Source organism: Actinia tenebrosa, unplaced genomic scaffold (assembly GCF_029948245.1).
Source record: "Actinia tenebrosa isolate PJP-AT-01 unplaced genomic scaffold, QUT_ActTen_1.0 PGA_scaffold2__45_contigs__length_23673736, whole genome shotgun sequence".
NCBI lineage: Eukaryota > Metazoa > Cnidaria > Anthozoa > Actiniaria > Actiniidae > Actinia > Actinia tenebrosa.
Window position 1 is genome coordinate 11779058 of NW_028292579.1, and position 26000 is coordinate 11805057.

Here is a 26000-nt window from a genome sequence, read left to right on the forward strand (position 1 = left end):
CGTGTGCTACACATAGTGCAGTTTTCGTATGACTGTGAAAAGCTCAGTGCCGTAAGCGTGACGTGCCGTGACCATGGTTTCTAGAACTTTAATTGGCTGATTTTTTTTCACGCGCAATATGATTGGTCTAAAAGTGTCGTGATCTTGGTGTGACTGTGTCCGCGCCGTGTTTATGCCGTGTTTCGGGTATTTGATTGGATGGAGAGTAAATTCTCGTGCAATGTGATTGGTCTGGCGTATCCCATGCTGTGTCACGACCGTGTTCGTGCCGTGAACTTTTCACAGTCATACGAAAACTGCACTACTGTGTCCTGAAAATGACCACGCCAGCTGAAAGTAACAGTACCAAACATGGAGTATCTACCTATAGGAACGGCGCTCAATCACAAGCCAAAAAAAGCCGCACTCGACTCTGATAACGAGATTATACAACCTTCCCTCTCCTCCCTAGAGTATTATTTTTGAATCAAGCAAAAAGAGCCCCCCCCCCCCCCCTTCAAACCTAGAAATTTTTAACTAACCACTTTGATAAACTAAACACGCAATATCTTTACTAAAAGTGTCTGACACCAAAAATCATGATTTAACACACCTTATTTTTTTCTCTTTTTCATATTTTTTCCTTCTTTTTTTTTAAAGTTGTAAATATTTACCGTTAGCGGAGTGTTTTCTAGGTTCATATTATCTAATCTAAACATTCATTCCGGAACTCAAAAGTGAACTTCTTCAATAATTCATCTCTAAGGTCATAAATTCGCGATAATTTCTCACATATATATATTATTGCCTCGTAAAAAGTAGATTCCAAAACCTCATTTACCCAATTCGATCGCCCGCTGGGTCCGAAGATATATATATATATTATTATCGACAAGCACAAAAGACACCCCCGTAGAATAGAATTAAGATTGGTTTACCAGATACCTCTAAATTCTACTCTTTTGAGGATAAGTAAAGCTTTTATTCATGTTGGTATAAATGATTTCCTAAAATATTGATATTATTGTTATTATTCTTTGTGAAGACTATTTCTGGTCAAAAGTCTGGTCCATCTCTAAAATCAACCTCTTTGGAAATATTCTAGTACTAAGCTTTATTTAAAAAATCCCCCTTTGTCTTTTAGATATCTATTGTTTTTTTACAGTAATGATAAAAAGGTAAATTATACACCGTGAAAAGATGAAAAAACTTATTGACGTTTCAAACGCTAGTCCTTCGTCGGAGTAAAAGAGAAAGAGGTGGTAGAAAGGAGTGTTTATATGATTTGTCTTATTCTGTCATATAAACACTCCTTTCTACCACCTCTTTCTCTTTTACTCCGACGAAGGACTAGCGTCCGAAACGTCAGTGAGTTTTTTCATCTATTCACGGTGTATAATTTACCTTTTTATCTTTACTGTTTCATTAGAAACACCGACGCAGCTCACACTAGTTTTTAGCTAGTTATCTCTTATTGTTTTGTTTTTTTTTATATATATATACCTAAGTTAGAAAAAAATCAAATTGAATATAAACAACGTATTTCTTTTCTGGGAATAAATGTTTTTCGAGTGTTTTAAGTCGTAAAAATTTTGTAACTTTGAAAATAAAACAAAATTGAATTACATTCATCCTTTAAAGTAATGATTTTATGTAATTAAATTATATATTTAGATGTGTCTAGGAATTCTTTAGACAAAGAGGTTAAAAAGGAAGGGAATTATTTGCCTTTTTGTGCTATTTTATGCTGAAAAAATGCTCCGGAATTTTGTAGAACCCAATGTCGTAAAATCTTTTTTTTTTCCCGAATATTTTTACGACTTTCTCAAGGTCCTCAAGCATGCAATTACGAATAAACGCTAGTTGTGAATTACTGAACAAGTTAATAACACTCAATGTAAGTCATTTGAAGGTCTTCAAAGCTTTTTGATGAAACCATTGGCACTTCAACACAAATGCACAGCAGTTTAATGGATTTAAACTTAAGCAGAAACCCATAAATAACTCATTCAATCTTTACTCATTCGCTGATAAGTGTAGTTTCTCTGAACACAAATCTGCAAACTTCAATGCAAACGAACACCTGTTCCCACGAAAATAAAAGATTTACTAATTTCTATTTATCGTAGACTTTTTAATTCATTTATATAATTCTCTTAAAATTAGGACTTAATGAGAGAAAAAAAAAACGTTCAGCTATTTTCTCGTGAAGGGTTTGTTAAGTAGGTCGAGCTTACCTAGTAGTTCATTCAACATCTTCAACAGCTCTGATTCGAGTCTTATCGCTTGGTTTAGAAAGATCATCTCGACTTCTCAATCAGTCTTGAAATCAGCTTTGTGGGTTTGTGACGAAATGAGCGCTAATCTTTCAGCTGAGTTTAAAAATGACGAGCCACGGCTCACAAACGCGGAAGAAAATCCCCAGCACAGATTCCCTCGAATTGCGAAGATGAGTATAGAGCTTCGGTTACTCCTCAAACGAAAAATATTTACGGCGTATAATTTAATAAATAGTGAAGACAACAGCGAAGAAAATGAAGAAGTGCTCGCGTTTGGGGAAGCAGAGGAAGATTATACGAAGACTTCCTACCTGCACACATTTTGGAATATTTTCAATGCAAATCAAGGAGTTGCCATCCTTGCTATGCCGTATGTTATCAAAAATGGAGGCTACGCTGCGATATTCAGCATCATAGCTGTGGCCGTTATTTCAAATTTCACGAACAAGAGACTAGTGGATTGTCTTTACGAGTACACAGAACAAGGAGAAAAGTTTCGAGTTCGAAGCAGTTACGTTGAGATTGGAGAGGCTTTTGCTCCTAAGTATGGTCATCATTTGGTCAACGCTGCTCAGATGTTTGAACAAGTGTCTTACTGTACATTGTTGTTGATTCTGTGTGGTTCAATCTTGGAGTCCACATTCCCGTTCACGAGCCTTTCTCAAAGCGATTGGACGGCAATAGCAGCTATTGCCTTGCTTCCTAATGTCCTTCTAAAATCGCTAGCCGATGTATCTTGGGTGAGCTTTATTACTGTAATTATTGGGGAAGTTATCTATCTGATTGTATTCTTCTACGGGTTTTGGCATCATCAACGATGGGACGTTGCGTCGATGCCGCCATTCGCGCTCAAGAAGTTGGGCGCCGCTGTGGGGATTGTCGTCGTAAGCTACTCCTCTCAACCCTACATGCCTGCCATAGAGGGAAGTATGCAACATCCAAGTAGGTTTAACAGTGTGATGGACGTGACGTATATCGCTGTAACCTTCGTCAAAGTCTTCTTCGGTTTCACTGGGTACCTGACATTCACACATGACACAGATCAAGTCATTACTAACAACCTTCCCGAAGGAGTTCTTCATATCACTGTTAACTTACTTGTCCTGTTCCTAGCAGTGACGTCCTACACTATTCCCGTCTACACGGTGTTTGATATTCTTGAAAATATTTCCTTCCCTTGTGGACAAATGGACAACCCGAGCGATGCCAAAGGCAAGGACAAACTGTCTTACATCCAAGCCCTCGTAGCAAGACTTTGTGTCATTTCTTTCACACTTCTCGTAGGAGTTTTAATCCCCCATTTCGGATTGTACATGGCGTTAGTAGGTAGTTTTACAGGGATGTGCTTGGCGTTCATTTTCCCGGCTTTATTTCACATGAAGATCTGTTATTCACGTATGGAATGGTATGACTTTTTTATTGATTCGTTTGTCGCGATATTCGGTGTCGTTGGAGCCATCATTGGCTGTCACTTCTCAGTGTTAGCACTTATTTCAGTTTACCAAAAACACGACTTGTAGGGCAAAATCAGAATCGAAAATTATAAGAAAGCTGATACAGGGGAAAATGTGGGGAAATACACGATATGCTGTATTTAATTTAGCTATTCACAAGATATTATGAGTGCCTATGAATTAAATATCGAGGAAATGCCAGAAATGTGGGAAAATAATGTAATGACACAAAACCCGAAATATCTGATGGTTTGCCGGCGGATTTCCTATGCGAAATTCCCCAAAATTTTTGTCCAATAAACAATAAAACCAAAAAAATCAAAATCTTGAAAAGGGTCAAAAAAGGAATAGAAATTCAACTAAGATCTAGAAATGCTAAACTTTGAGAGAGATATGAAAAATGTATTTTTTCACACGCAACTCTTCCATGTGAATGAGTGATAACTTGGCGGGCGAGAGATAGATCTATCATCAACAGTAGCGGCTTATGTCCACAATAAAACCAAACTTGGAACAAAGGTTGTTCCATCAAAATATTATTTTCCTCCAATATCCATAAAGAAGTCCTAATTCATGGTTCCCCTTCAGACAACAGCGAACCAATCACCGTTACAGCAGTTATCTCAGTGGAATTAAGATCTTCTCCCACAAACAACTACACAGTATCTATTTTAAAGAGTACTACGAGGATTCGAGGCAATTTTCTTTTCTTTTCGCAGGACAGTTAACTAGTGAAACAATTTATAATCAATTTTCCGTGTTCAGAGTTTAAAATTCTGAGATATTCTATATACTTTGTTGAGCTTGTAGGACATAGCAACGGTAACCAAGTGTAGTCGGAAGCACGAACTTTCAACGGTTAGTAACTTTGTCATTCTTTGAAAAACGTAGCCATTTTGAGTGAGTTAGGTTAGCCCGTCACTCACCCCACAACCGGTAACTTATTTTTAACACGTGATATACATTCTAGTTTTGAAAAGGCCATCTTTTTCCTCTTTCGTTTGTTTGTTTGTTTTTTACTGAGTTAGCATTTCCACAGTCTAAACGTGAAATAAAAAGTTCTTTTTCGTTTATTGATCAGATATTTATCCTAAGATTACTTATAGTTTTTAATCTAATTAATAGACTTACGATAATTTTACATCAATACTCGCAAATATAGGGACTTTAATATTCAAAGCCTCCCTGGTTATCTAGAAAGATTAGCCTACGTCAAGCATTCCGACTTTTTCAGTCATAGAAGCGAGGAAAATGGTCAGTAGAGAGAACGAACCAACTTTAGCGAGGGAAAAAATATCGTACATCACTAGCCTTGCACCCAGGGACACCAAAATATGTAATGGTGATAAAGAAAGCATTGAATGCCGGGACTCAGTGGGTGGCACTTGTCGTTGCGTACTACGAAACAAGGCTTTAAGCCATCATATAGAACACTCAAGTTTTAATAGCCCACTTCTGAAATATGCTTGGCTTGTCACGAACAACGGTTTCAGTACGAGGCTACGTGGCATATGAAATTTATTATAGTTTCTCTTGATCACGAAGCCTCACATTGAAACCTTTGTGAGGCACAAGCGAAGCTTTCCTGCTAGCAGAGTCTATTTTCCTTTGTTTTGGCGGAGTGAGAAAAAAAGACGTTATACTTGTCGCGCCTGCGTGGCGTAACTTAGCAACGCTGTCATGATTTTGACAGCCGCTCTCGTCAAACACCGTTCGGCGCCACGGTGTGTCATATTTGCTCATGCGCATTACATGTACCCGGTTAAAAACCGGTTTTAAAACTGGTTTTGATCATCCACGATGCTGGACGGCGCTGTATCAAAGGAAACGCTCTACGTCGGCAGTCTCCCTCCTCCCCGCCTAAAGAAGGGAGAGAAAGAGAAGAAACTCTGCAAGCAGGGACAATCGAAGCATATCTCAGAAGTGGGCTATTCATCCTTGTTTGCAGATTATCTTGTTATGACTCCACTTTCAAAAAACTTTTCTTACATTCTTGTGTCATATGTTGCTATTCTCGCCCCAGGTCCTAATAAACAACTACGAGGCTTGGCCACCAAGCAAACTGACAGAGCAATATACCGTATCTATGGTTACTGCCAAGCCATATACCAGAACAAGGACCAATGAGGCATCACACATAAACATGCTAACACAAACGACCACGTTCCGAGGAGATGTGAGTCTCTTAAAGCAGATATGATTGCACGATACATAGTATCCATGGTTACCTTTACTAGGCGACCAGGATCAATGTTTTCTCCCATCGATATGGTGTTATAGGCCAGACAAAGCCAGAAGAGAACTGCAGGCGGCGAAGCGAGTAAAAGTAGGAGTATCTGAGACACTCGACGTAGGCTGAAAAAAAGAGGGAAACAAATATAGTCAAGATATCTTGGTAGAAAAGGTTTAGAGAGGCATAGAAAGAGTCCAAAGAGGGCGCGGAAGCGAACATCAAGGAATTCACTGGTTTCTTACGACCCGTAAAAAATTTTGATTTGGCACATTTGCATCAATTAATTGGGGGGGGGGGGGGGGTGGCACTTTACGTAAACACAATAGTTTTTATGTGCAGTGAATAATAACAAGCTATTGAATTTATGCAAAGTGCCCCTCAAAGTCGAAAACTAGTCAATAAGAGCGTCGAAGATCTGCGAGAGGGATTACAGAGGGTCAAGAGAGAATTTGTGAGGGCATAGATAAAGAGATTTTGAAGAAACAGAGATGAGAGTAAGAAGAAGTAAAAAAATTGGTAAAAAGTTAAAGAGGAAGAAAAAGAGAAGTCAGAAGAAGTAGAAAGGAATTTAAAACAGGTAGGGAAGGGTCGAGAGAATCAGACAAGGAAGGAGTGGTTCAGAGAGGTTCGAATCAGCTGTCACACCAATAAAATAGAGCTTTTAAGCTGTGACGTATTTCCGGGTCCAAATGCTCACAAAAACGCTAACGACAAATGTGTTCACTGATCTAACCTCCACTTGAAACAACTACAACTTCGTACAACAAATTCTGTCATGAAGAAAAAGTAAGAAAAATCTTTATACAACCCGGAAGTCGTTTTTTCATTCCATTGACGTCACACTCAAAAGCTCTATATAAGGCTTCTGGCAGCGTTGGCCAACAAACCCTATCACCGAGCTAGGAACCCACCTGCTTTGCGTAGGACCAACATACAAGTAGGCAGGAATGCTCAAAACGGCCAGGAAAAAAGCCAGAGAAAAATTCATGGCGGCGATGGAAGCCATGGTGGCGGAAAAGAACACAAAAGCCACACACTTGACAAGGTATAGGTACTCTAATGGCGGCTTGGGCGACAAGAAGCTGTGACAATGAAAAAAAAAAAATTCAAAAGTCAAATGGCAGCCACCAACAAAATATAACAAGACGTAAATCGGTTATTCTTTTAGAGAAATGAAAAGCGAAGCGACGTAAGGTGATGTTAATTGGTAGCTCTCAAGATTTGAAAAAGACTAAGTGATCCTACTTGCTTCACTATCGAAGGAGAAAATTTAGACCATATTGACTCATTCAAATATCTTGCGGTCATACTTAATAAATCGCTTATCTCTTTTTAGAAGAATCAAGATGTACTTGCCGATAAGAGCCAGAAAACTGTTTTGTTATACTTTGATTTTACCGCTCTTTGACTACTGTGACATTATCTGCGGTAATAGAGGAAATTCTACCTTGATGCAAAATCTTCAAGTTGTGAATGTAGTTCAATCTGGGCGACAAAACAATAGGTTTCCAGTTCTCAGGAGATTGGAATTCCTTTCAGTGTTTTGTCCTCCAAATTGACCTACTTTGACGTCACATGCAAGGGGTCTATTGGGTTGCTTCTTGAGATAAACTTTATTTGGAATCTTAAAGAAATTGAGGAATCCCTGAAGTCAATCAACACTGGCCTACCAAAATGACGGTCAGTAATTACGTGATCTTCTTATAGACCTCTTGCAGCATGTCGGAATGCAGCCCAATTTGGAGGACATATAACAATCTGTGGCGGATTTAGGGGGGTTCATTGGGTACCTTGGATTTTTTATATTTTTTAAAATAAATAAATAAAAGTATGGTACTAGATAGATATGGATAGGTTATCCTTATCAGGAGCGCCCCTAGGCCAGTGATGTGCCTCATGGGAAAAATGATGATGCAAGAGAACGTTATTGTTGTGCCGAGATTTGCAAAAATGAACCCCCCCCCCCCCCCCTCTTAAAGTCCTGGATCCGCCACTGACAATAGGTTCCTTATTCTCAGGAGATTGAAATTCTTTGACAGTCACATGCTAAGGTCTATTGGAGTTAGAAACAGAATAAAGTTTTACCTTTGGAAAACTGGAGCCAATACTATAAGCCCAAATACAGAGAAGAGAGAAACTAGAGAAGCAGCCAGACCATCTTGCTCCATGGCAACGCCTACTGAATACCCTATCACTGGACTATAGTACAACAGGACACCACCCAAATGGGTCGCCATGACAACAGGGAAAACACTGCTGACCTGCTGTGGGCTCCAAGAAAAACCAACCTGTTAAGATGAAACACGTTGATAGTCAGGACTGTGGGTTTGTTAATAGAACTAATTTCGCCTTGGTCTAATATTTTCCCATTACAGAACACGTGTCATTCCCTAGAGTATCATTTCTTTGTTTAACGGTTGCGCATGAGAAGACACATGGATACGACAAACAAAGAATCTTATTCTAAAGAGAATGGCACGTGGTCTGAAATGGATAAACCTTACGCAAAAGGTAAAGACTCGAGGTCAGTATATTGCATGCCTGCTAAGCGTGACGCAGGGGAAAGAAACGCGAAGCACTGACGAGAGGAGGGTAAAGAGTGTACCGGCCTCATCTTTGGAAAGTAGAGTCTTTTTATATTGGTCATTTAGATGTCGTGCGGAGTTCAAACACAGTTGCAGTAGTAAAATGGGGTAGAATGGCGTATATCCCGCTGGTATAAACAATAAAAAGATTTAAAAAGATAAAAAGAAGACAATATTTTGGGTGTTATATACTTTATAACAAACCTTTTCTCTCAGTACTAACTCGTCAATTTCTTTGCTTGTTTGGTCAGAGTTCTGGACAATTTCCTCGCCATCTTCCCGTTTTTCTTCTCCTTCCTTTTTATTTTCTATTTCTCCGCTCTCATTTTCCTTCTTACTTTCATTTTCCTCCGAACCTTTAAGAACATGTTTCTTCTTGGTATCAGATTCTATATTTGGATCTCCAGCGAGGATCCAAAACACGATGGCCGAAAGCAGGGGCCCTACCAGCATACAGCCAAACGGGGGCATATACAGCCCAATGGAGACATATCGATGATGGGCTGGTAGAAGATAGAAGAAAAAGGACTGATGGAAGCGCTCTAGTAAATTGTTTAGGCTCCGGAATATTCCTTCTATGACCCTACATTGGACAAAACAGATGAAATTATGATGAATATAAAAATGGAAAGGTAGTCTTAAAAGTATTTTTATTATAGTATACGGAAAAACGGGTGCACCGAGTGCGCTGCTTACGTACCTCCTTTCCCCGTTAAGTTAGTTCAAGTGCATATGTGATTTAATAGGACACTTGCATTATGGCGTCATTGACTACAAGTACCAGAATACCTTGCACACTTTCTTTTCTTCAGTTAATTAGCACCACATCACTTTACAATTCTCTTGAGGCAATTCAAATTTTAATAACAAAGGAGATTCGCGAAGCATTATGGTAGTCGTAGTAAAATGACGACATCATGAAACATCCTATTCTGTACTTTCAGTATTGATTCTACATGAGATGAATAGTTCTGAGGTAAATTGGATATGCTGAATTAGAGCATATATGCTCTTAAAAAAAAGCAAAAAATAACTAGCCTGAGTATCAGGCTCTCTTCAGTCCGTCTTGGAAAGCCCAAGCCCCCCCAAGCGCCCCAGAAGGCCTGATACTCAGGCTAAAAATAACAGCTTCTTGTTACCTTCCCATATTTTCGAATTCAAAGTTAGAGTGGTCACTTTCCTTTACTCCACGTACTGTGACAGCCTCGATCCTATACCGATGAAACAAGCCGTGATTGGCTGAAGGAAGACCTGACGCTTGGTTAAACATCATCATCACCATGGAAACCAATTCGTGTACAGGACTGCGCATGTCGCTATAGTATGGGTGGTATTCCTGGATAGAGAAAAAATGCAGGTTAGCCACTTTAACAGAGTGGGATCCCTGTGGTGATGCTTGCTAAAATAAAACAGTTTTCAATGTTTTTTACTGTGATCCTCTTAGCTAATCTAAAACCAAAATAAATAAATTCAAGACCGTGATTGTAAGAAAATGAAAGAAATGACACAGAACTATTTCGATGCCGTGGAAAAGGCTCGACAAAGCAGGCACGAGCTTCAAGAAGCATCAAAGAATATCTGTCGCGCCTGGGAAGAACAACGAGCACCATCTGAAGCAGTCAACACTCAAGCTAAAAAGGAGTTGGATGAGGAAGATGAGTTTGACTATCCATTCTTGGTGGACAATGCAGTTTGTCCCACTGCTAAGGCCACAGGCACCCGTCACAACTCTACTATACTGGTGCACTTAGAGAATGGCAAGACTAAAATAGACAAGAATAAAGATGGAAAAAGAGAGAAATATTTGCATTTTTTAGCTTTATAGCACAATGAATAGGGATAGGAATAATTAATAGTTATAGTAATAGTAACAATAATAATAAATAGTAATTTAGTAATAATTAATAGTAAATGTTTATAGGTATATTTAATGGTAATAGTAACCGTAATAAATAGTAATAGTTGTTAATAATTGATAGTAATGATAAAATATCATAATATCAAGTGTTTCAAATAGTAATAATTAATAGTAATTGTGAAAGATCTTAGTAATGATAAATAAAAGGTTATAGTAATAATATTAAAATAAATATAAAAGTTTATAATAATAATAAATAGGTAATAGTTTAAAGGTTATAGTAATAATTAAAAGAAATATAGAAGTTTATAATAATAATAATGAATATTTATTATTTATTTTGAGCATATTCTATAAATCATAAGCCAATCACATAAAAAAATAACCAATAACATTAAAATAGCCTAATTAAGATAAATACTAAAACTCATGCTATATTTACAGCTAGAAATGGCTGGTTAAATGCCTTCACTTCAAATATATCAAGGCAAGTAGTTTTTTATTGAAAACATTTATAGTCATAGTTAACAATAAATTACTATACAGTAGTAATAAAGGATTCTTGTTTTAGATTCTGCTTGGATGAATGGAAGTGAACCTCAAGCAGCGAGGAGTGCAGGAAGTGCACTTTCAGATGAAACAATTGCAACGCCAATGCTTGAACACCAAGACAAGGCTGAGACAGATTGCCCTAAGCTTCAGGATGGGACAGACAAAGATAATGTTACCAACGAAACTAAAGAAAAAGCTAAACAACATTCAAAATCTAAGACTCATGGTATTTTTGGTAAAAAAAACAAAGAATGATGCAGAGACCACAGCTCTCCCGGTAGGGGCCAGCTAGTATAGCAGTGAAACCAATGCACTTTCCAGTGAGACAAGGATACACCCATCAAGAACAAGATTTCCTGCTATCCTTGGGAAACATTCTAAAAAAGACATCATAACTGAATTCCTCAATGGGACCAGTTGGGATGAGAGTGAAAGATGTACATCTGCTAAACATCAAGAGGAAGCAAAGGGATCTAGACCTAAATCAAGAATTTGTTCTATTCTTGGTAAAGAGTCGCATACAGGCACTAATAATAATTCAAGAAGGTACATCATGGTCAACAAGGTGGCAAGGCCGGGTAAGAACTTTAGGCAAAATTTATTTTAGCAATAAACTTTAGTTAGTAAACAACTTTCATTGAAATCTATTCAAAATTCTCAATACTTGTCATTTCAATAGAAAATAGTGAGGAAAAGGTTTACAGCCATTCTCAATCACACATGCCCTCTAGCGATTTCCATAACATTGTTGGAAAACACAAAGCTAAAAGGGCACATACATATAGAATGTCATGGAAATGCCTTGATTGGTGTCCACTAAAAGCTTCTTCATCACAACAGAAACAATCGTTAGAGTGGCACGTGTGATTGAGAAAAAAAAGACCAAATTTCTTGGTCAAGGAAAAAAAGTTTACTTCATGAAAATTTGATTGTTTCCTGCATAAGACAAAAACATTTTTAAAGCAACTTTTTAAGTTTGTTATTCATAATATACATTTATTTTGAGCATTTTATTTCCAAGTTTAATTTTACCACTAATGCAGCTTTAAAAAGCCAATTTATCTCTCTTCTAATGAATAAAGAATAAATTTTGTATATCTTCTAAATAGAAATGGTAAAAAAGCCAGTGGAAAGTGAAGACGATCAAGAGGAGGATGAATATGAATATGATTTTGATGATGAAGTTGAAATCCCAATAATTACCCTCATTGACAAAATGAAGCCTTCCAATGTCAGGATGAAGGCTTTATGAGGACAAGAACAAGCCTTCTGAAGACAAGAACAAGCCTTCTCATAACAGGAAGAAGCCTTCTGATGACAGGAAGAAGCATTCTGATGATAACAACAAGCCCTCTGATAACAGGAAGCCTTCTGATGACAGGAAGAAGCCTTCCAATGACAGGAAGAAGCCTTCCAGTGACAAGAAGCCTTCTGATGACAACAAGTTCCCTGAAAACAAGCTGCTTGCAAGACTTAAGAAGAGTTGGTTCATACGAGACTGGTTGATGGGCTTCCTAGACTAGTGACACCCAAGTAACCTATTGGATTACAATGACTACTTTGTAAGAAGCTTTAAACCAGCCTCAGATGCCTCATGTCCATATAAGATTTTGGGCACACCATCACAACCACTCCATTATCTCTGACATGCAACCAAGTTTCAATACAAGATGCTACAAAATTTAGACTATTGAACATCCTTTTCTAAAAAATTTAGCATATTTTTGATCATGATTTTGGAAAGGTCATACAGCAAAGTTATAAGCAAATTTATTGCTAGTTCACTGGACTTGATTACTGGTACCAGTATATTTCGTGCCCAAAACCTTTTCATTTGTAAATATCTTATATACATATACATGGTATATAATGAAAAAATTGAAAAAATTATGGAGATTTACATTGTAGTCCAAAAAAAAATTATTATTTATAACAAAAACTCATTGTAAAACCAAAAAAAAAAACTTAAAAAATTGTAAAAATGCAATCCAAAAAAAATGAGTGGGAAAGACAGAGAGAGTGTGTTTAAGAGAGTGTGTTTAAGTGAGTGCGACATTTTTATAATAATATTATCATATATTGTTAATTATATTGTAAATTACTTGTAACATAAGAATTCTCTTTTTTCGACTCACTAGGAGTCATAAATTTTTAAAAAGGTACAAACAGTAGAGTACAACAATTGTAATAAAAAAATCTGTGGTGCAATATTCCTGTCTGTCTTTTACTGTTTCAAAATGTGGGGTAGACTTTCTCCTCATTAGTTCACATGCACTCAATAAAGCACACGCAGCTTAACTAGAATCACACACCCTAAGTAAAGGACTTTTACAACTTGTTTAAAAGGGTCACTGGACTCTGCTTGTGCTCTAAGCACAATTTAGTGCACTCTACAAAAAATATACACCATTATTGGCGCAAAATGTAAACAAAAATCATGAAACAAGTTAACCTAGAGCTCATCTCGCAACTTTGATGCTCACTTTTTTTCCCACTTGTTTGGTTTATGAGTAACTGAGAGATCAGCTTGGAGCAAGTCTAATAATTGTGAGGAAATCTATGTGAAGCTAAGTGAACAACGTTTCATAGTTTTCTTAAATACAAAACTTTACAAATTTGACAGCTTTAAATGTAATTGATACTTGACAGTCAACCCATGATTGGCCAACAGTTGGCTGAGTGTCAGTTGACAGGCTAGGTGTCAGCTTGTCATTTAAAGTACGAGTCTTACATGTACACTATCTTACTGAAATAAGGCAAAGACTCAGGAAAAGACTTTTGGTTTCAGTTGGCATGGCTACTGCATAACCAAGGCCGTTGTACAGAGACAGAGAGAGAAAAAATTGAGAGAGAATTAAGAACAACAAAAGCCTAACTTGACAAAAATCATGACATTATTGAAAGGTGTCAAAAGCATTTTTCACTTGTGGTCCTCTTCTAAGGTGTGCAGTTGACGAAATCAAAAAGTTTTTTTTCAATTTAAGTATTATTTTATATACATACAATGTATGTATTTTAATACATGTATTTAAAATATTTAATACATGTATTTAATACATGTATTTAATACATGTATTTAATACATGTATTTAAAATATTTAATACATGTATTTAAAAATATCTAAATAAAAATATAGTATTCAATATTGATGAAATTAACCAACTATCACTATTTCTACCAGTAGTTAAAAGAAATGCACATACCTGGGTGTGTAGGATGGAAGGGATCATCTCTTTTCTGCATAACCTGTCCACCATGTTGATAAGATCTAAGTTCGGCAGTTGACCATTTAGTCCTTCGCCTAGGATGTTGATCCTACCAATTGAGCTTGAGGTGATTTCTAGGTTGATAGCCGCTTGGATGGCCCCTGAGTGGGATTCCAGTGGAAGAGACTTGATGTCTGGATAACAAGATTAACACACTATTAAAGAGACTTAATTGTCAAAAAAAGTTACATCAAAAATGTGCCACTGATTTTTTTAAAAAGCTGAATATGATGCTGATGGTGTTGGTGTCGATATTTACTAATGATGGTGATGGTGATGATAATAATGATAGTGGAAGTGGTGGTGGTGATTACTGTATGATGATGAGTAGGGTGATGATGATGATGATGATGGCAATGGTGATCAGGTGATGATAGTGATGATGATGGTAATTACAGTGACAATAATTATGGTGATGATGATGATGAAGATGGTGATAATGATGATGATGGTAATGATGGTGGTGGTGATGCAAGATCATGATCATAATGATTTTGATTATGGCGATGATGGATAAGGTTGATGATGATGCTGATGAAGTTAATGACTGAAGTTAATGAAGATGATAGGGGTGGTGAAGATGATGACTTCATGGTAGAAAAGCCCTCAATCGAAATTTTATGTTAGAAAACCAATAAACAACTCATTCTTCCTTGGTCAATTTTTGAAGGCTTCTTGACCGCTCAGTTTTGCAGTGATGCCATTTATACTGTATGTCACTAATGAATTGATAAAGCTGAGTAAAAGTATGACTTATACTAACATTGATTAGGTATATCATGATAGGCTTCTAACCAGGCATTCATTCCAAGAGCACCTTCATCTGTCACTAGAAAAATGATGTCCTTGGCCCAATAGCTTTTACCTGGCAATAAAAAAAATATAGATATGTCTGAATATATAACTATCCATAGTAATGGTAACGAATAATGGTTTGACAAGTATATAGTGTAATTATAGCACATAACGATGATCATAGCACATAACGATACCATAACAACATACTTCTAAAATGATCAGCTAGTGATAACATTAGTGCTAGTGCTCCCTTGTTGTTGCCATGGCGATAAGGCAGACAAAGCACAACTGCCTCAGTGCCAGCAATCCTTGGTGCCCTAAGAACACCATACACATTGGTGCCCTGTATGACCCCAGGATCATTTGGACCAGGTAAAGGAACTTGGACAGTGAAATTTTGTCGGTAGGTTTGCAGGCCAATCTCTGACATTTTTCTGGAAAGCCAGTCCATTGGGATGGTCTTTCTGTCAATTGAAAAATTACAAACCAGAAAGGTTTTTACAAAAAAGACTGTGAGAGGATTTAATGATTCAATGCTTCTCAATAGAAGGCATGGAATTGTCATTAGAACAATGTTTTTCCATTACTGTACACACCACATGTCACTCTAGTGAGTATCATTTCTTTGTTTAATGGTTTCACATAAAAAGACACATGAATATGGATACACTTTAAACAAAGGATCTTATTATCTAGAGAATGACATGTGGTCTGAAATGGGAAAACAGTTTGTCCAAGGTAAGCGGTCTGTTTAGTAAAGTGACTCTCCAGTTGTTTGAGTAGACACATGAATATGGATACACTTTAAACAAAGAATTATATTCTCCAGAGAATGACACGTGGTCTGAAATGTGAAAACAGTTTGTCTAAGGTAAGGGGTCAATTTAGTAAAGTGACTCTGCAGTTGCTTGAGTAGACACATGAATTTTATTCTCTAGAGAATAACACATGTCCTCAAATCGGAAAACACTGAAACAGTTTCTTGAACAGAGTCAACCCAAAAACCATTTTCGACTTACAGCTGATCTTTATTCATGTTTTCAAGCTCTGTGAATATTCTCCTAGCCATCTTCTGGTTGTGGTACTCGGACTGAACTTGACCTGGTAAAAGTGCATTCTCAGAAAAATATGTTCTGCTATTGAATGATGAATCTGATAGCACACAAAACCAGATTATACCAACCAAATAACTCAGAATGCTAGGAAAGAAATACAAAAAAATAATAGCTTACTCTTGCTATTAATGCCAAGCAATTTTCAAAAAAACACAGCCATGGAAAAGATTCTTCATAATCTCCTCTAAAATGGGTTACAGTATGGGTTAATATGGGTTTATTATAAGGTAAAATTATTGTATGTTCTGTTTGATCAACTAACATGCCAGCTATCTTTTTTGTCTTTTGTTTCTCATAGGAGGGGTCTTAGACTACAAAGTCAGTGCCTAACTGTGGTTTTGATAGCATGTGGCATGGTAGGACCATCACTTCCTGTATGAAAATATTTTTGGGGAGAGGGTGGAGGGGCAAGATTGGGTTCATATTTTCATTTTTCATGCTTTATTTGTACATTCTAGGTTTATGCTCTATGTATATACCGTAAATGGTTTGGATGAATTTATTATCGGACTTATCAAGCTCACCTTAGTTTGGTGTAGTGTTTGGCGAGCAATATTCCAGCCTGCTTTCTGCCTCTAGTATCTGATAATATACCCATGCTGCTTCTAAATAAAATGATAATAATGATAATAATTTATGATTTATATAGCAGCCTTGGTATATGGATATGATCAAAGGATTACAGATACAGTGGATGGCAGATTTCTTTTATACAATTTACAAGCATGAGAGATGTTTAATATGAAGTGTAGGCACCGAGGGTGGTCACTGCCAAGGTTTCTTACATCCTCAGTGGTTCTTTTACGTCCCTCCGATATTGGTTAGTAATGAAGAGACGGGACCGCCATTTAAAGTGGTCATCCGAGCCACTTGAAAGTCTAACCATTTGCAGATGTAATTACATTTTAAGACCCTGAGTGTTGGTCTGGCCGGAACTCAAACCACGACCTCCCGCACGAAAGTCCAATGCTTAACCAACTGAGCCAACCGGTTACAGGCCCGTAAGTAGGATTTTTGTTGGGGGGGGTGCTAATTTACAAAAAGTGGACCAACCATATACTTTATTTTTTAAAAGTCCCATAGGACGCATAGGTATAGATAAATTATTAAAGTAAAATTGATTTTTTTTACTTAGTTTTACGTGAAAATATCATACCAGCCAATATCTCACTTGCTTAAAAAGCGGACCTTTAGCTCGTGTGGGGGGGGTTCGAACGCACCCCCTGCACCCCCCCTAGCTACGGGCCTGTGTTAAAACAAAAGAAATAGATAAACAGAACCGATAAATCGTCTAAAACAATCACTTCAGTCTTCTTCTCCCTACCCACTGCACCACCCCTATTCATGCCAGGACAAACAAATATAATATATTTCTTTATCATACCTTGCAGTGACGAAAGCCTTTGAAACATATAATCTAATCCGGGTTAAACTGGTAAAATTTTGAGGTCAAAAATAAAATAATTATAAATGTTTCAAAAAGTCTTCACTTTTGCGCGCCGTCCGCCATCTTGGATTTGAAACTCGGCGCAGTTACTCAATACTAAGCATGCGCAGCAATGAACTCACCTCGCAAGGCCTTGTGGGTTCTCAGTCAATGGTTTCAAAATGGCGTTTAGGAGTGTGGTGAGGTGGAGGAACTTTCCACGGCATTTTCAGGAAATCTTCAAGGTAAACTACGATTTCTGAATGCTAAAACATTTATGGACTATTATTCTATAAGCTAGCCGTTTTTGAGGATATTTTATCCACATTTTCCTACATATAAAGACAATTTTTCTTGGCTCCCCTTCTTAGAGCTCAACTTTTCTTGATTTTTTCCCTTTAGACCGGTGTTTTACTTTAATTCCCATTATTTGTCTTCATTAGACTAGAAATATTTCTTTAAAGTTTAATTTAATGCCTCTATTTTGCGTGTACGTGGTAGTTTTCTTATATTAACATTGCAGGATCATTATCAGACGCTTTTAGAAATACCGTGTCGTCGTATTATACAGTACACTGGAGTTGCATAACATTATGGAGTAATTATTTGTACATAAATCCTTTAGATCTGGCGATCACGACTTCTCTTCTTGAAGTTATGTCAAAAAATAACAAGATATACTACGTTTAGATAAATGTCCTTAGTGTAATTATCTGTGCAAATATTTGTGCATATCAACTCACTATTAATTTTAATAATATCTAATAATGTCCCCCTATCGATCAAACATTTACCTCTATTCTCAGTTAACTTTGTTACCTTTGTGTAATTTGGAAGTCTCGGTATATTAAGTCTCAATGTTTTATAATGAATAGAATTTTCTTTTAACATTTAGGTTTTTTCAACATTTCAGGCCCAAACTCGACTTTCAAACACACAAGTTCAAGCTGCACCAAAAACCAAGGTAGAGATTGACCCTTATCTTTGTCCCTTCATACAACATACAACTTTTGTGCACAAGTAAAGTCTTTTTGGAATATATTTTCTATTTTTTACCAATTGTTTGGTGTCGCTAGACACCAATTTCTTTCTCTTGTGAGATGTTTATCAGCTGAATCACTAGTTTTCATAGAATTGTTTTTGGTTGACAGCACCATTTCTTGTATGTGAGTGTAGCTGTTCATTGGTTCTCTCCCCTGAGGGTTTTTCTCTGGGTTCTTCAGTTTTCCTCCCTCCACAAAAATCAACTTCTGAATTTGAAAATAACAAACAATGCTTCATAAACTGAGATTTTTAATTAGCATGTTTGGGCAAAACATTTGCCATCTTCAGAAAGAAGAAAAAGATGGCAAACATTTTGCCAAAACAATCAAGTAAGAACCTCAGTTTACGAAGTTTGTTTGTTAATTTATGATTGTTACACAAAAAATACTTCTCTTAAGATCATTTGGAAACTTCTAAATTCCAATTCCATCTTTGGGCTTTAAAACTAGTTGGAGCCTAACTCTGTTGTGATTATCCAACGCTGTGATACAAATGCTAAAACTTAATAGAAACATGTAATGAGATTCATGATAGTTATGATTCATCAGCTTTTTAATTATAAATCAAGCCAAGCTTTCGAGCATCTTGCTCTTCATCAGGGCAAACGGTTGTGACAGTTTTACAAGAAACACACAACATAACAATGTGCGCGTGCTATAGTTAAATGTATCAGTTGCTAGGAGTGCGCATGTTACGAATGTAATGTAATGAGATCTTAAGACTCTTATCAGCTGATTGAAACCAGGCAATAGAAATAAAGCTTGACATACCAATTCAAATCCAATTTAATTTTTTCCTAAAAATATAACTTTTGTAGGCAACTGCTTGGGTGACATTGGGAGCTCTAGCCACTGGTGGCCTGGTAACTGGTTATGTATTGCAACCAGATGTCAATGCCGAAGAGCTGGAACTTCATCCCCCTAAGTTACCATGGAACCACAGAGGGTTATTAAGTTCTTTAGATCATGATGGGTAAGTACTTACTGTTCTAAAGATTTTGTATTGTATGCTTAAATCTTTGGCAAAATGATCTTGGGATTAGCAAAGCAATCATAAAAGCATGCATAGATCTGCAAGGAGGCCATACTTTGGCTTAAGGAGCATCCTGCATATTGCTTTTACGAGAGACACTGCTAGCCAGCAATGCATCAATGATTGATTATTTTAACTTTCTATGCACAAATTTAGTGAGCGTGCACTTATCATACCAATGTTTTGATAAGCAAAATATCATGAAAACGTCTTTAATCTGTTAAAGCTCTAAAACAAAGTTGGGTACCCCTTTTTTATTTCGTTTTTTGAAAGTACTTTGTAATATGCAACTTTAGGGGGAATACACAAATTTAGTGAGCGTGCACTTATCATACCAATGTTTTGATAAGCAAAATATCATGAAAACGTCTTTAATCTGTTAAAGCTCTAAAACAAAGTTGGGTACCCCTTTTTTATTTCGTTTTTTGAAAGTACTTTGTAATATGCAACTTTAGGGGGAAAATATAAAAAATCTGATCTTGGGATCAAATCGAAATTCCATATTTTGTGCATAATTGGAATAGAATTTCAATAATCCCAATAACATTTAATATTTCTAACTTTTTAACACAAATTTTAAAAGCTACTCTAACTAATTATTTGTTTATTTTCTAAAATTCTTGGGGAAATGGGACGATCAGATTATTTTTTCATTAAAATATGGCTTATTTTTGACAGCTTTCCATGTGTACATTTTTATAATAAAAAGGGTCAACTTCCACACATTCTGACGGCCAAAGGAAGTTAGGGACCCCAATTTTTTATTCACTTATTTTACTTCTAGTATGATGTACTTTCATCATGCAATTTTTTCAAAATCTGACGATGTGAGCTTTTGCTCTTGCCAGGAAAGTCCTTAAATTACATTTTGCTGCTTTGTTAGACTGGTAGTATCCTCAAACTCTATCTCTAATTTCTTAATACAATTATAACTGCAGCATCCGACGAGGCTTTCAGGTCTACAGACAAGTATGTGCAGCATGTCACAGTTTAAACAGAATAGCCTTCCGTCACTTAGTGGGTGTTTGTTACACTGAGGAAGAAATGAAAGCAATAGCTGCAGAGGTAAGACAATATTATTATGATTCTAATCAGCCGCCACTACAAGCAGCTCCCTCCTTCAGGGTTTTCATTACGGGTTGGGGATCAGAGAATACTCTGGTAGCTGAGCAAAATTCTCTGGCTTAAACTACTTCTAATAGCTTTGTATTTAGTGTTTTTTGTCCACATGACTCTCCAGCTGTTCATTATCTTCTATTATTTCAAAACTAAACCCTTCTCCCTAATCCGCAGTATTTCTGTCATTAACTCTGAAGAAGACTTAAATATTTCTGTATATATTATTAGTATGATATAGAAGATGGCCCTGATGATGAAGGCAACATGTTTACAAGACCTGGAAAGGTAAGTCTTCTAAGTTCCAAACCACACTGACAGAAATAGTTCATTGCAGTAATTACAAAGAAATAGCGACCTTCACTTGTTAAGAGCTTGATATCATTTTTATTCACAAGTTTCCATATCACATTGCAAACAAGCGCATCTGTGAGCAATATGAAATGGAAAACGAATGAATAAAAAAGATATCAGGCTCATAACATGTAATAATTTGCTTATTACACATTTAAGGAGTTGATACAATGACAAAACTCACAGTTTCCAATTTACCACGAAGTGATTTTATTCAAGACTTTATCACACTGATATCGAACCTAGATGTGTAACAAAATGAAATAGCAAATAACTTGATAACCATTCCACGTTTTCTTTTGTCGATAGCTTTCAGATGTAATCCCAGATCCGTACAAGAATGAAGAGGCAGCCAGAGCAGCTAATGCTGGTAGGATTTCTTATCTAGTTCTTCTCTTTGACTCAATCCCTCTCTCTCTTCCTGCCTCTGTACAGCAATATTAGTAAACACAATATTTTTCAGCATTAAATGTATGTATAGCATTAGCCTTTCTAAGGTTAAGTGAAAAACTGGCTCAAATTGGATTTGCAGTGCATTTTGGGATTGGGCCAAACAAAAAAATAAGTGTGTTTCCTTTTGCACGAGAAAAATATTTGGGGTCTGTAGGTCGGATTTTTTTACTGAGACAACAGTGGAAATTAATCTACTGGGAACCCTGTGGTGCATTTGGGAATTAAAAATATTAGGGTCGGCAAAAGTCGGCAAGAAAATTAAGGTCAGTTGCGCAACAGGAAACACACTTTTTTTTTGTTTGGCCTTTTCTTACGCAACAAAATAGATGCCATTTTGGGAAACAGCTGTATTTCCCCTAAACCCCGCAAATTTATGCACTTAACCTCGGAAAGACTCAGTGATACTTAATGCGATGTTTTTCATTTTTTCAATAGGTGCCTTGCCTCCAGATCTTAGTTTAATCAATCTTGCAAGACATGGAAATGAGGTGACGTTAATAAACTAAATAAAATAGTTACCATATGATTGGTCATACATGGCTTAAATTAATGGCTGGACCTCAGACAATGTCTGCCAGAATTTGAATTTAAAATCTATGCATTCTGGCCATTTTGACCAGTAAAGTTGAGCCAAAAATGAGGTATGACCTAGTTAAAACTAATTTGATTGCGACTTAACCAGCCGTTATTTCAAACTCTGTCATGACCTTTGACAGGTTTCATTGAACCAATCAGTGCCAGTGGAAATGAGCATTGCTTATTAAAGTAATAGAAATGCTTTGACATGCAGGTATCCATACCATGAGTTGATCATCTTGCAATTCTAAATCTGGTCTATTAAAAGATACATGCCATTCACTTTCAATAGCACACACATATTTGACACGACCAAGTACAGTAGGTCAGTGGATGTAAATCAAGGGGCAACATTCCATAGGCACGTTCTCTTGAAAGGTTTTTTCCCCAACATTGTCATGGAAACACTTTGATTAACATTTCAGTGCTTCTATTGAGAGCAGATGAATCTATCATGAACCCAAACCCTATTGTTTTGAAAGGCAAATTATATGATTCTGTACATAAATTAGGGTTTTCAATAGAAGCCGGCAGCCAGCAAATCTCGTCAGGTTATTTTACATGAAATCAGCTCCTTTTTTGATTAAAGTTCCCCAAAGTTTAGGGAAAACATGAAGAAATATTAGCTTGCTGCTCAAATGCACTGCTTCCCGCCTACTTATTAGGTTTTGCCCCTTAATCAAGCTGGTATTGAAAGCCCTGATAAATGAATAAAACTCTTAAAATGGCCTCTTCAAACACAATTTTTTGATTTAATGGTGTGGTATTTCCTGCAGGATTACATTTTCTCAATATTGACTGGTTATTGTGATCCTCCTGCTGGAGTAGAGATCAAGGAAGACCTGTACTTCAATGCTTACTTCCCTGGACAAGCTATAGCAATGGCACAGGCCTTGTACAATGATATCATTGAGTATGAAGATGGTGAGTCGGCACAGAACCATGGATATTATAATATGAATATCTTGTGAACTGTTAAATGGATGTATTTAATACTGGGAACAGGTTACAGAGTTGCTCTTAGAACTTTGTAATCCACTGAATACTGATACGTGAGGAAAGCACTTGAAAACAGAATCAAAAAATAAATAAAAATGGTTGCTAAATTACCGTCAAATTCAGAAAACTGTGAACACCTAAAGAATTTCTGCAATGTTAAACATCATATTCTGACCAATCGCATGTGACAGTTAATTAAAAATTGATTCATTCTCGCATGTGATTTGACAGAACGGGATGTTCAACATTTCAGACATATTTTAGGTGTTTTCTGAGTTTGACTGTAATGTTGAAATTAGTAATATTGTAATAAAAAATTATAGAAATTTCAAATCCTTTGTTGTCTTACAGGTACCCCGGCATCTGTAACTCAGCTAGCTAAAGATGTGTGCACATTCCTTAAGTGGACAGCAGGTATATTACTTGTATTATCGGTTGCTTCTCAGGGTCGTATCTGGGGTGGTGGGGGGAGGGGGGGTGCTAGGGTTGCTGTAACCCTCCTTTCCTTCGGCTTTCAATTCGATCTAGAAAGGGTATAGATGAAAATTATTCTGCGTAAATCTAGTTACCTGACCAAACTTTGCAGTTTTTCTTTTTTCTTTTTTTTTCTTTCTTTTTTATTATTCTTGGAGTTAGCTGGTTAATGACTTGAGTTAGCCATTGTGTAAAGACAAAATATGTAATTTTTTTTATTTTTTGTTTTTTGACAGAACCTGACCATGATGATCGCAAGAGAATGGGAATGAAGGTATGCATTATTTGCCTTTCTTCTGCTGTAAAGATTAGCATAACAATGGTAACCTTTCTTTTCCATGTTATTCTTCCCTCTAAAATTATCATTAATGCTCCACAGGCTATCATTATCCTGTCTCTGGTCATGGTAGCATCTTATTACTACAAGCGCCACAAGTGGACTGTCCTTAAAAGCCGTAAAATAGCCTATCGTCCTTCACCTCACTCCTAATGTCGTGTTTATATAATTATGATCCTATTCTGCTCTAAATCATTCATAGAGCCTGGCTTTCTTTTCAAAAGCAGTCCTTTTCTGCGATGTTAGTGTGCAGAGTGAAGGGTGCAAAATCTCTGTTGACCAGAATTTTTAAGATCTTGTAAATGGATTTGTAACCTTATCATGTATGTTTTAATCATGAATGAACAGATGTTGTCATATTAAATAAAAGATTAAGTTTATCATTGGTTTTGTCATTACACAGTTGTACAGTTTACAGCATAGCAAGGGGTTAATCATCTACGGTATAGGGGCCGACTCACCTCTCCCTTAGGCTTTGGCTGAGCTTCCTGATCAGCCTGTAAATCTTCGGATAACAGTGTCGGGGTCGAAATCTCCGGCATAGCCGTAAATGCTTCGCGCTGCCATACGATGGTTCAGCATTCGATGTCTGGAAGTATGGTCCTTTTTCAAGTAAATCAAAAAGTAAAAATTCTAAAATCATGTTTCCATATAGCAGATAAACAACGTTACGTTTAGCAGAGTGGAACTAAATCTGCCTGATTTAGTTAAATTTTTCAATGTAGTCTATAATTTTGAAAGGGGATTGATACACTTTCATATTGTTTTATTCATTTGCTTTATTCAAATATATTTACATTTGCTAATTCTTAGTATGAAAATTTTAAATCAGGATTACAAAAATTACCCCCAACTTCCCCAACTTTATACTAAGGCCGGTACAATCTTCAACAACAACATAAAACTATATCTTATGTAATTTGTCGCAAATTCCACTAGAATCTAAACTACATAGAGTAGTATAGGGAATGGGGGTTCTAGCGCAGTGACCACACGAGGATTTCCCGTTTAAAGTCACTAACCCGTGTTTGCGTAGCCCTCATTCCCTATGAGACCCCCAGGATTACCCGTGGGGGTAACAGCGCACTCGAAATATGTTAGTTTACGCCAGGATTACCCGTGAGGGCAACAGCGCACTCGAAATATGTTACTTTACGCCAGGATTACCCGTATAGGGAATGGGGGTTCCAGCGCAATCTCAACACGGGCAAGACCCGTGTCAAAAATCCACCTACGGAAACAACCCCACTCAAGTGTGGTTGGGGGCAACAGCGCAAATATGTTAGTCTATATATGGAGTGCGAAGAATGTAAGAGAACTTTTAAGAAAGAAGCGGATTTGAAAAAGCATTTGAAAATGAAGACGAAGTGTATGAGCAGTTATGATTGTGGATGTGGTAAGAAGTTTGAGACTAAGGTTAAATTGTTTTGGCATTGTCAGGACTGTGAGTACGACTACGACGACCTAAAAAGTGCTTGGTATTAGGTATAAAATATTTCCTATTATATAGATGGAATCCCAAAGCAACTTCAGCACGGTGTCAATACCCGGTAACGGTGAGATTGACGTTAGACAGTTTTGGCGTCAGTCAGAAAGGAAGGTTAAAAGGACTCTCCGAAAAGGTATAGAAGAATTAGGAGCCCTGAAAGCGAGCATAATGGTAGAAGTAAGTTTATCAAAAGACGAGGTAATGACGACAGCAATGTTGCGATCAAAGTCGTTAGTGATATTAGAATCCACGAATCTGGATAGGTCACTCAGTGAAGCCTTAGAAGCGATAATGGAGTCGCTGTCTAACTACACGAAAGAAGGATCGGGTTGGACAGTAGAGGAGGTTGAAGGAATAGAGATAAGTATAGCCAGGTACGTACCCATACGAGGGGGGAGTTACGTACCGCTACCAACGTGGGTAGAAAGGAAGAAGGCTATTGTAAACGTGAAGAATGAAGACAATCGATGCTTTATGTGGGCAATCAGGTCTGCACTGTATCCAGCAGAGAAGGATCCCTGTAGGACAAGTAAGTATCCCACGGACGATTTAGAGTGGGATGGTGTGGAATTTCCCATGC

At 37.0% G+C, this 26000-nt stretch overlaps 3 protein-coding genes and 1 long non-coding RNA gene across 5 annotated transcripts; 3 read left to right on the forward strand and 1 right to left on the reverse strand.

Moving 5' to 3' along the window:
* The first annotated feature begins 2385 nt into the window (after positions 1–2385).
* On the forward strand, positions 2386–4040 carry LOC116293111 (vesicular inhibitory amino acid transporter-like). Its single transcript, XM_031700508.2, has one exon. The coding sequence runs from the start codon at positions 2429–2431 to the stop codon at positions 3776–3778; it is 1350 nt and encodes a 449-aa protein (XP_031556368.1). The 5' UTR covers positions 2386–2428; the 3' UTR covers positions 3779–4040.
* Positions 4041–4759: 719 nt separating this feature from the next.
* On the reverse strand, positions 4760–17638 carry LOC116293112 (GPI-anchor transamidase component GPAA1). Of its 2 annotated transcripts, XM_031700510.2 has the most exons (12): positions 17505–17638; positions 17277–17366; positions 16645–16725; positions 16025–16204; positions 15213–15469; positions 14971–15072; positions 14145–14341; positions 9670–9866; positions 8735–9113; positions 8031–8233; positions 6857–7027; positions 4760–6067 (listed from the first exon to the last, which is right to left on the reverse strand). In XM_031700510.2, exons 3-12 carry the CDS (start codon positions 16716–16718, stop codon positions 5803–5805), a joined length of 2025 nt encoding a protein of 674 aa, XP_031556370.2. In that variant the 5' UTR covers positions 16719–16725; positions 17277–17366; positions 17505–17638; the 3' UTR covers positions 4760–5802. The 2 variants fall into 2 exon arrangements, with proteins under 2 accessions (XP_031556370.2, XP_031556369.2); XM_031700509.2 differs by lacking the exon at positions 17277–17366.
* LOC148909260 (uncharacterized) lies at positions 11483–12566 on the forward strand. The gene is made up of 2 exons (XR_016120374.1): positions 11483–11518; positions 12050–12566. It is a non-coding gene; the product is annotated as an uncharacterized LOC148909260 (long non-coding RNA).
* Positions 17639–17717: 79 nt separating the features above from the next.
* Positions 17718–24311, forward strand: LOC116293115 (cytochrome c1, heme protein, mitochondrial). The gene is made up of 11 exons (XM_031700513.2): positions 17718–17791; positions 18460–18510; positions 19408–19562; positions 20561–20687; positions 20970–21026; positions 21402–21462; positions 21981–22033; positions 22898–23045; positions 23472–23534; positions 23831–23868; positions 23974–24311. The coding sequence occupies exons 1-11, from the start codon at positions 17729–17731 to the stop codon at positions 24082–24084; spliced, it is 927 nt and encodes a 308-aa protein (XP_031556373.2). The 5' UTR covers positions 17718–17728; the 3' UTR covers positions 24085–24311.
* Positions 24312–26000: the final 1689 nt, after the last annotated feature.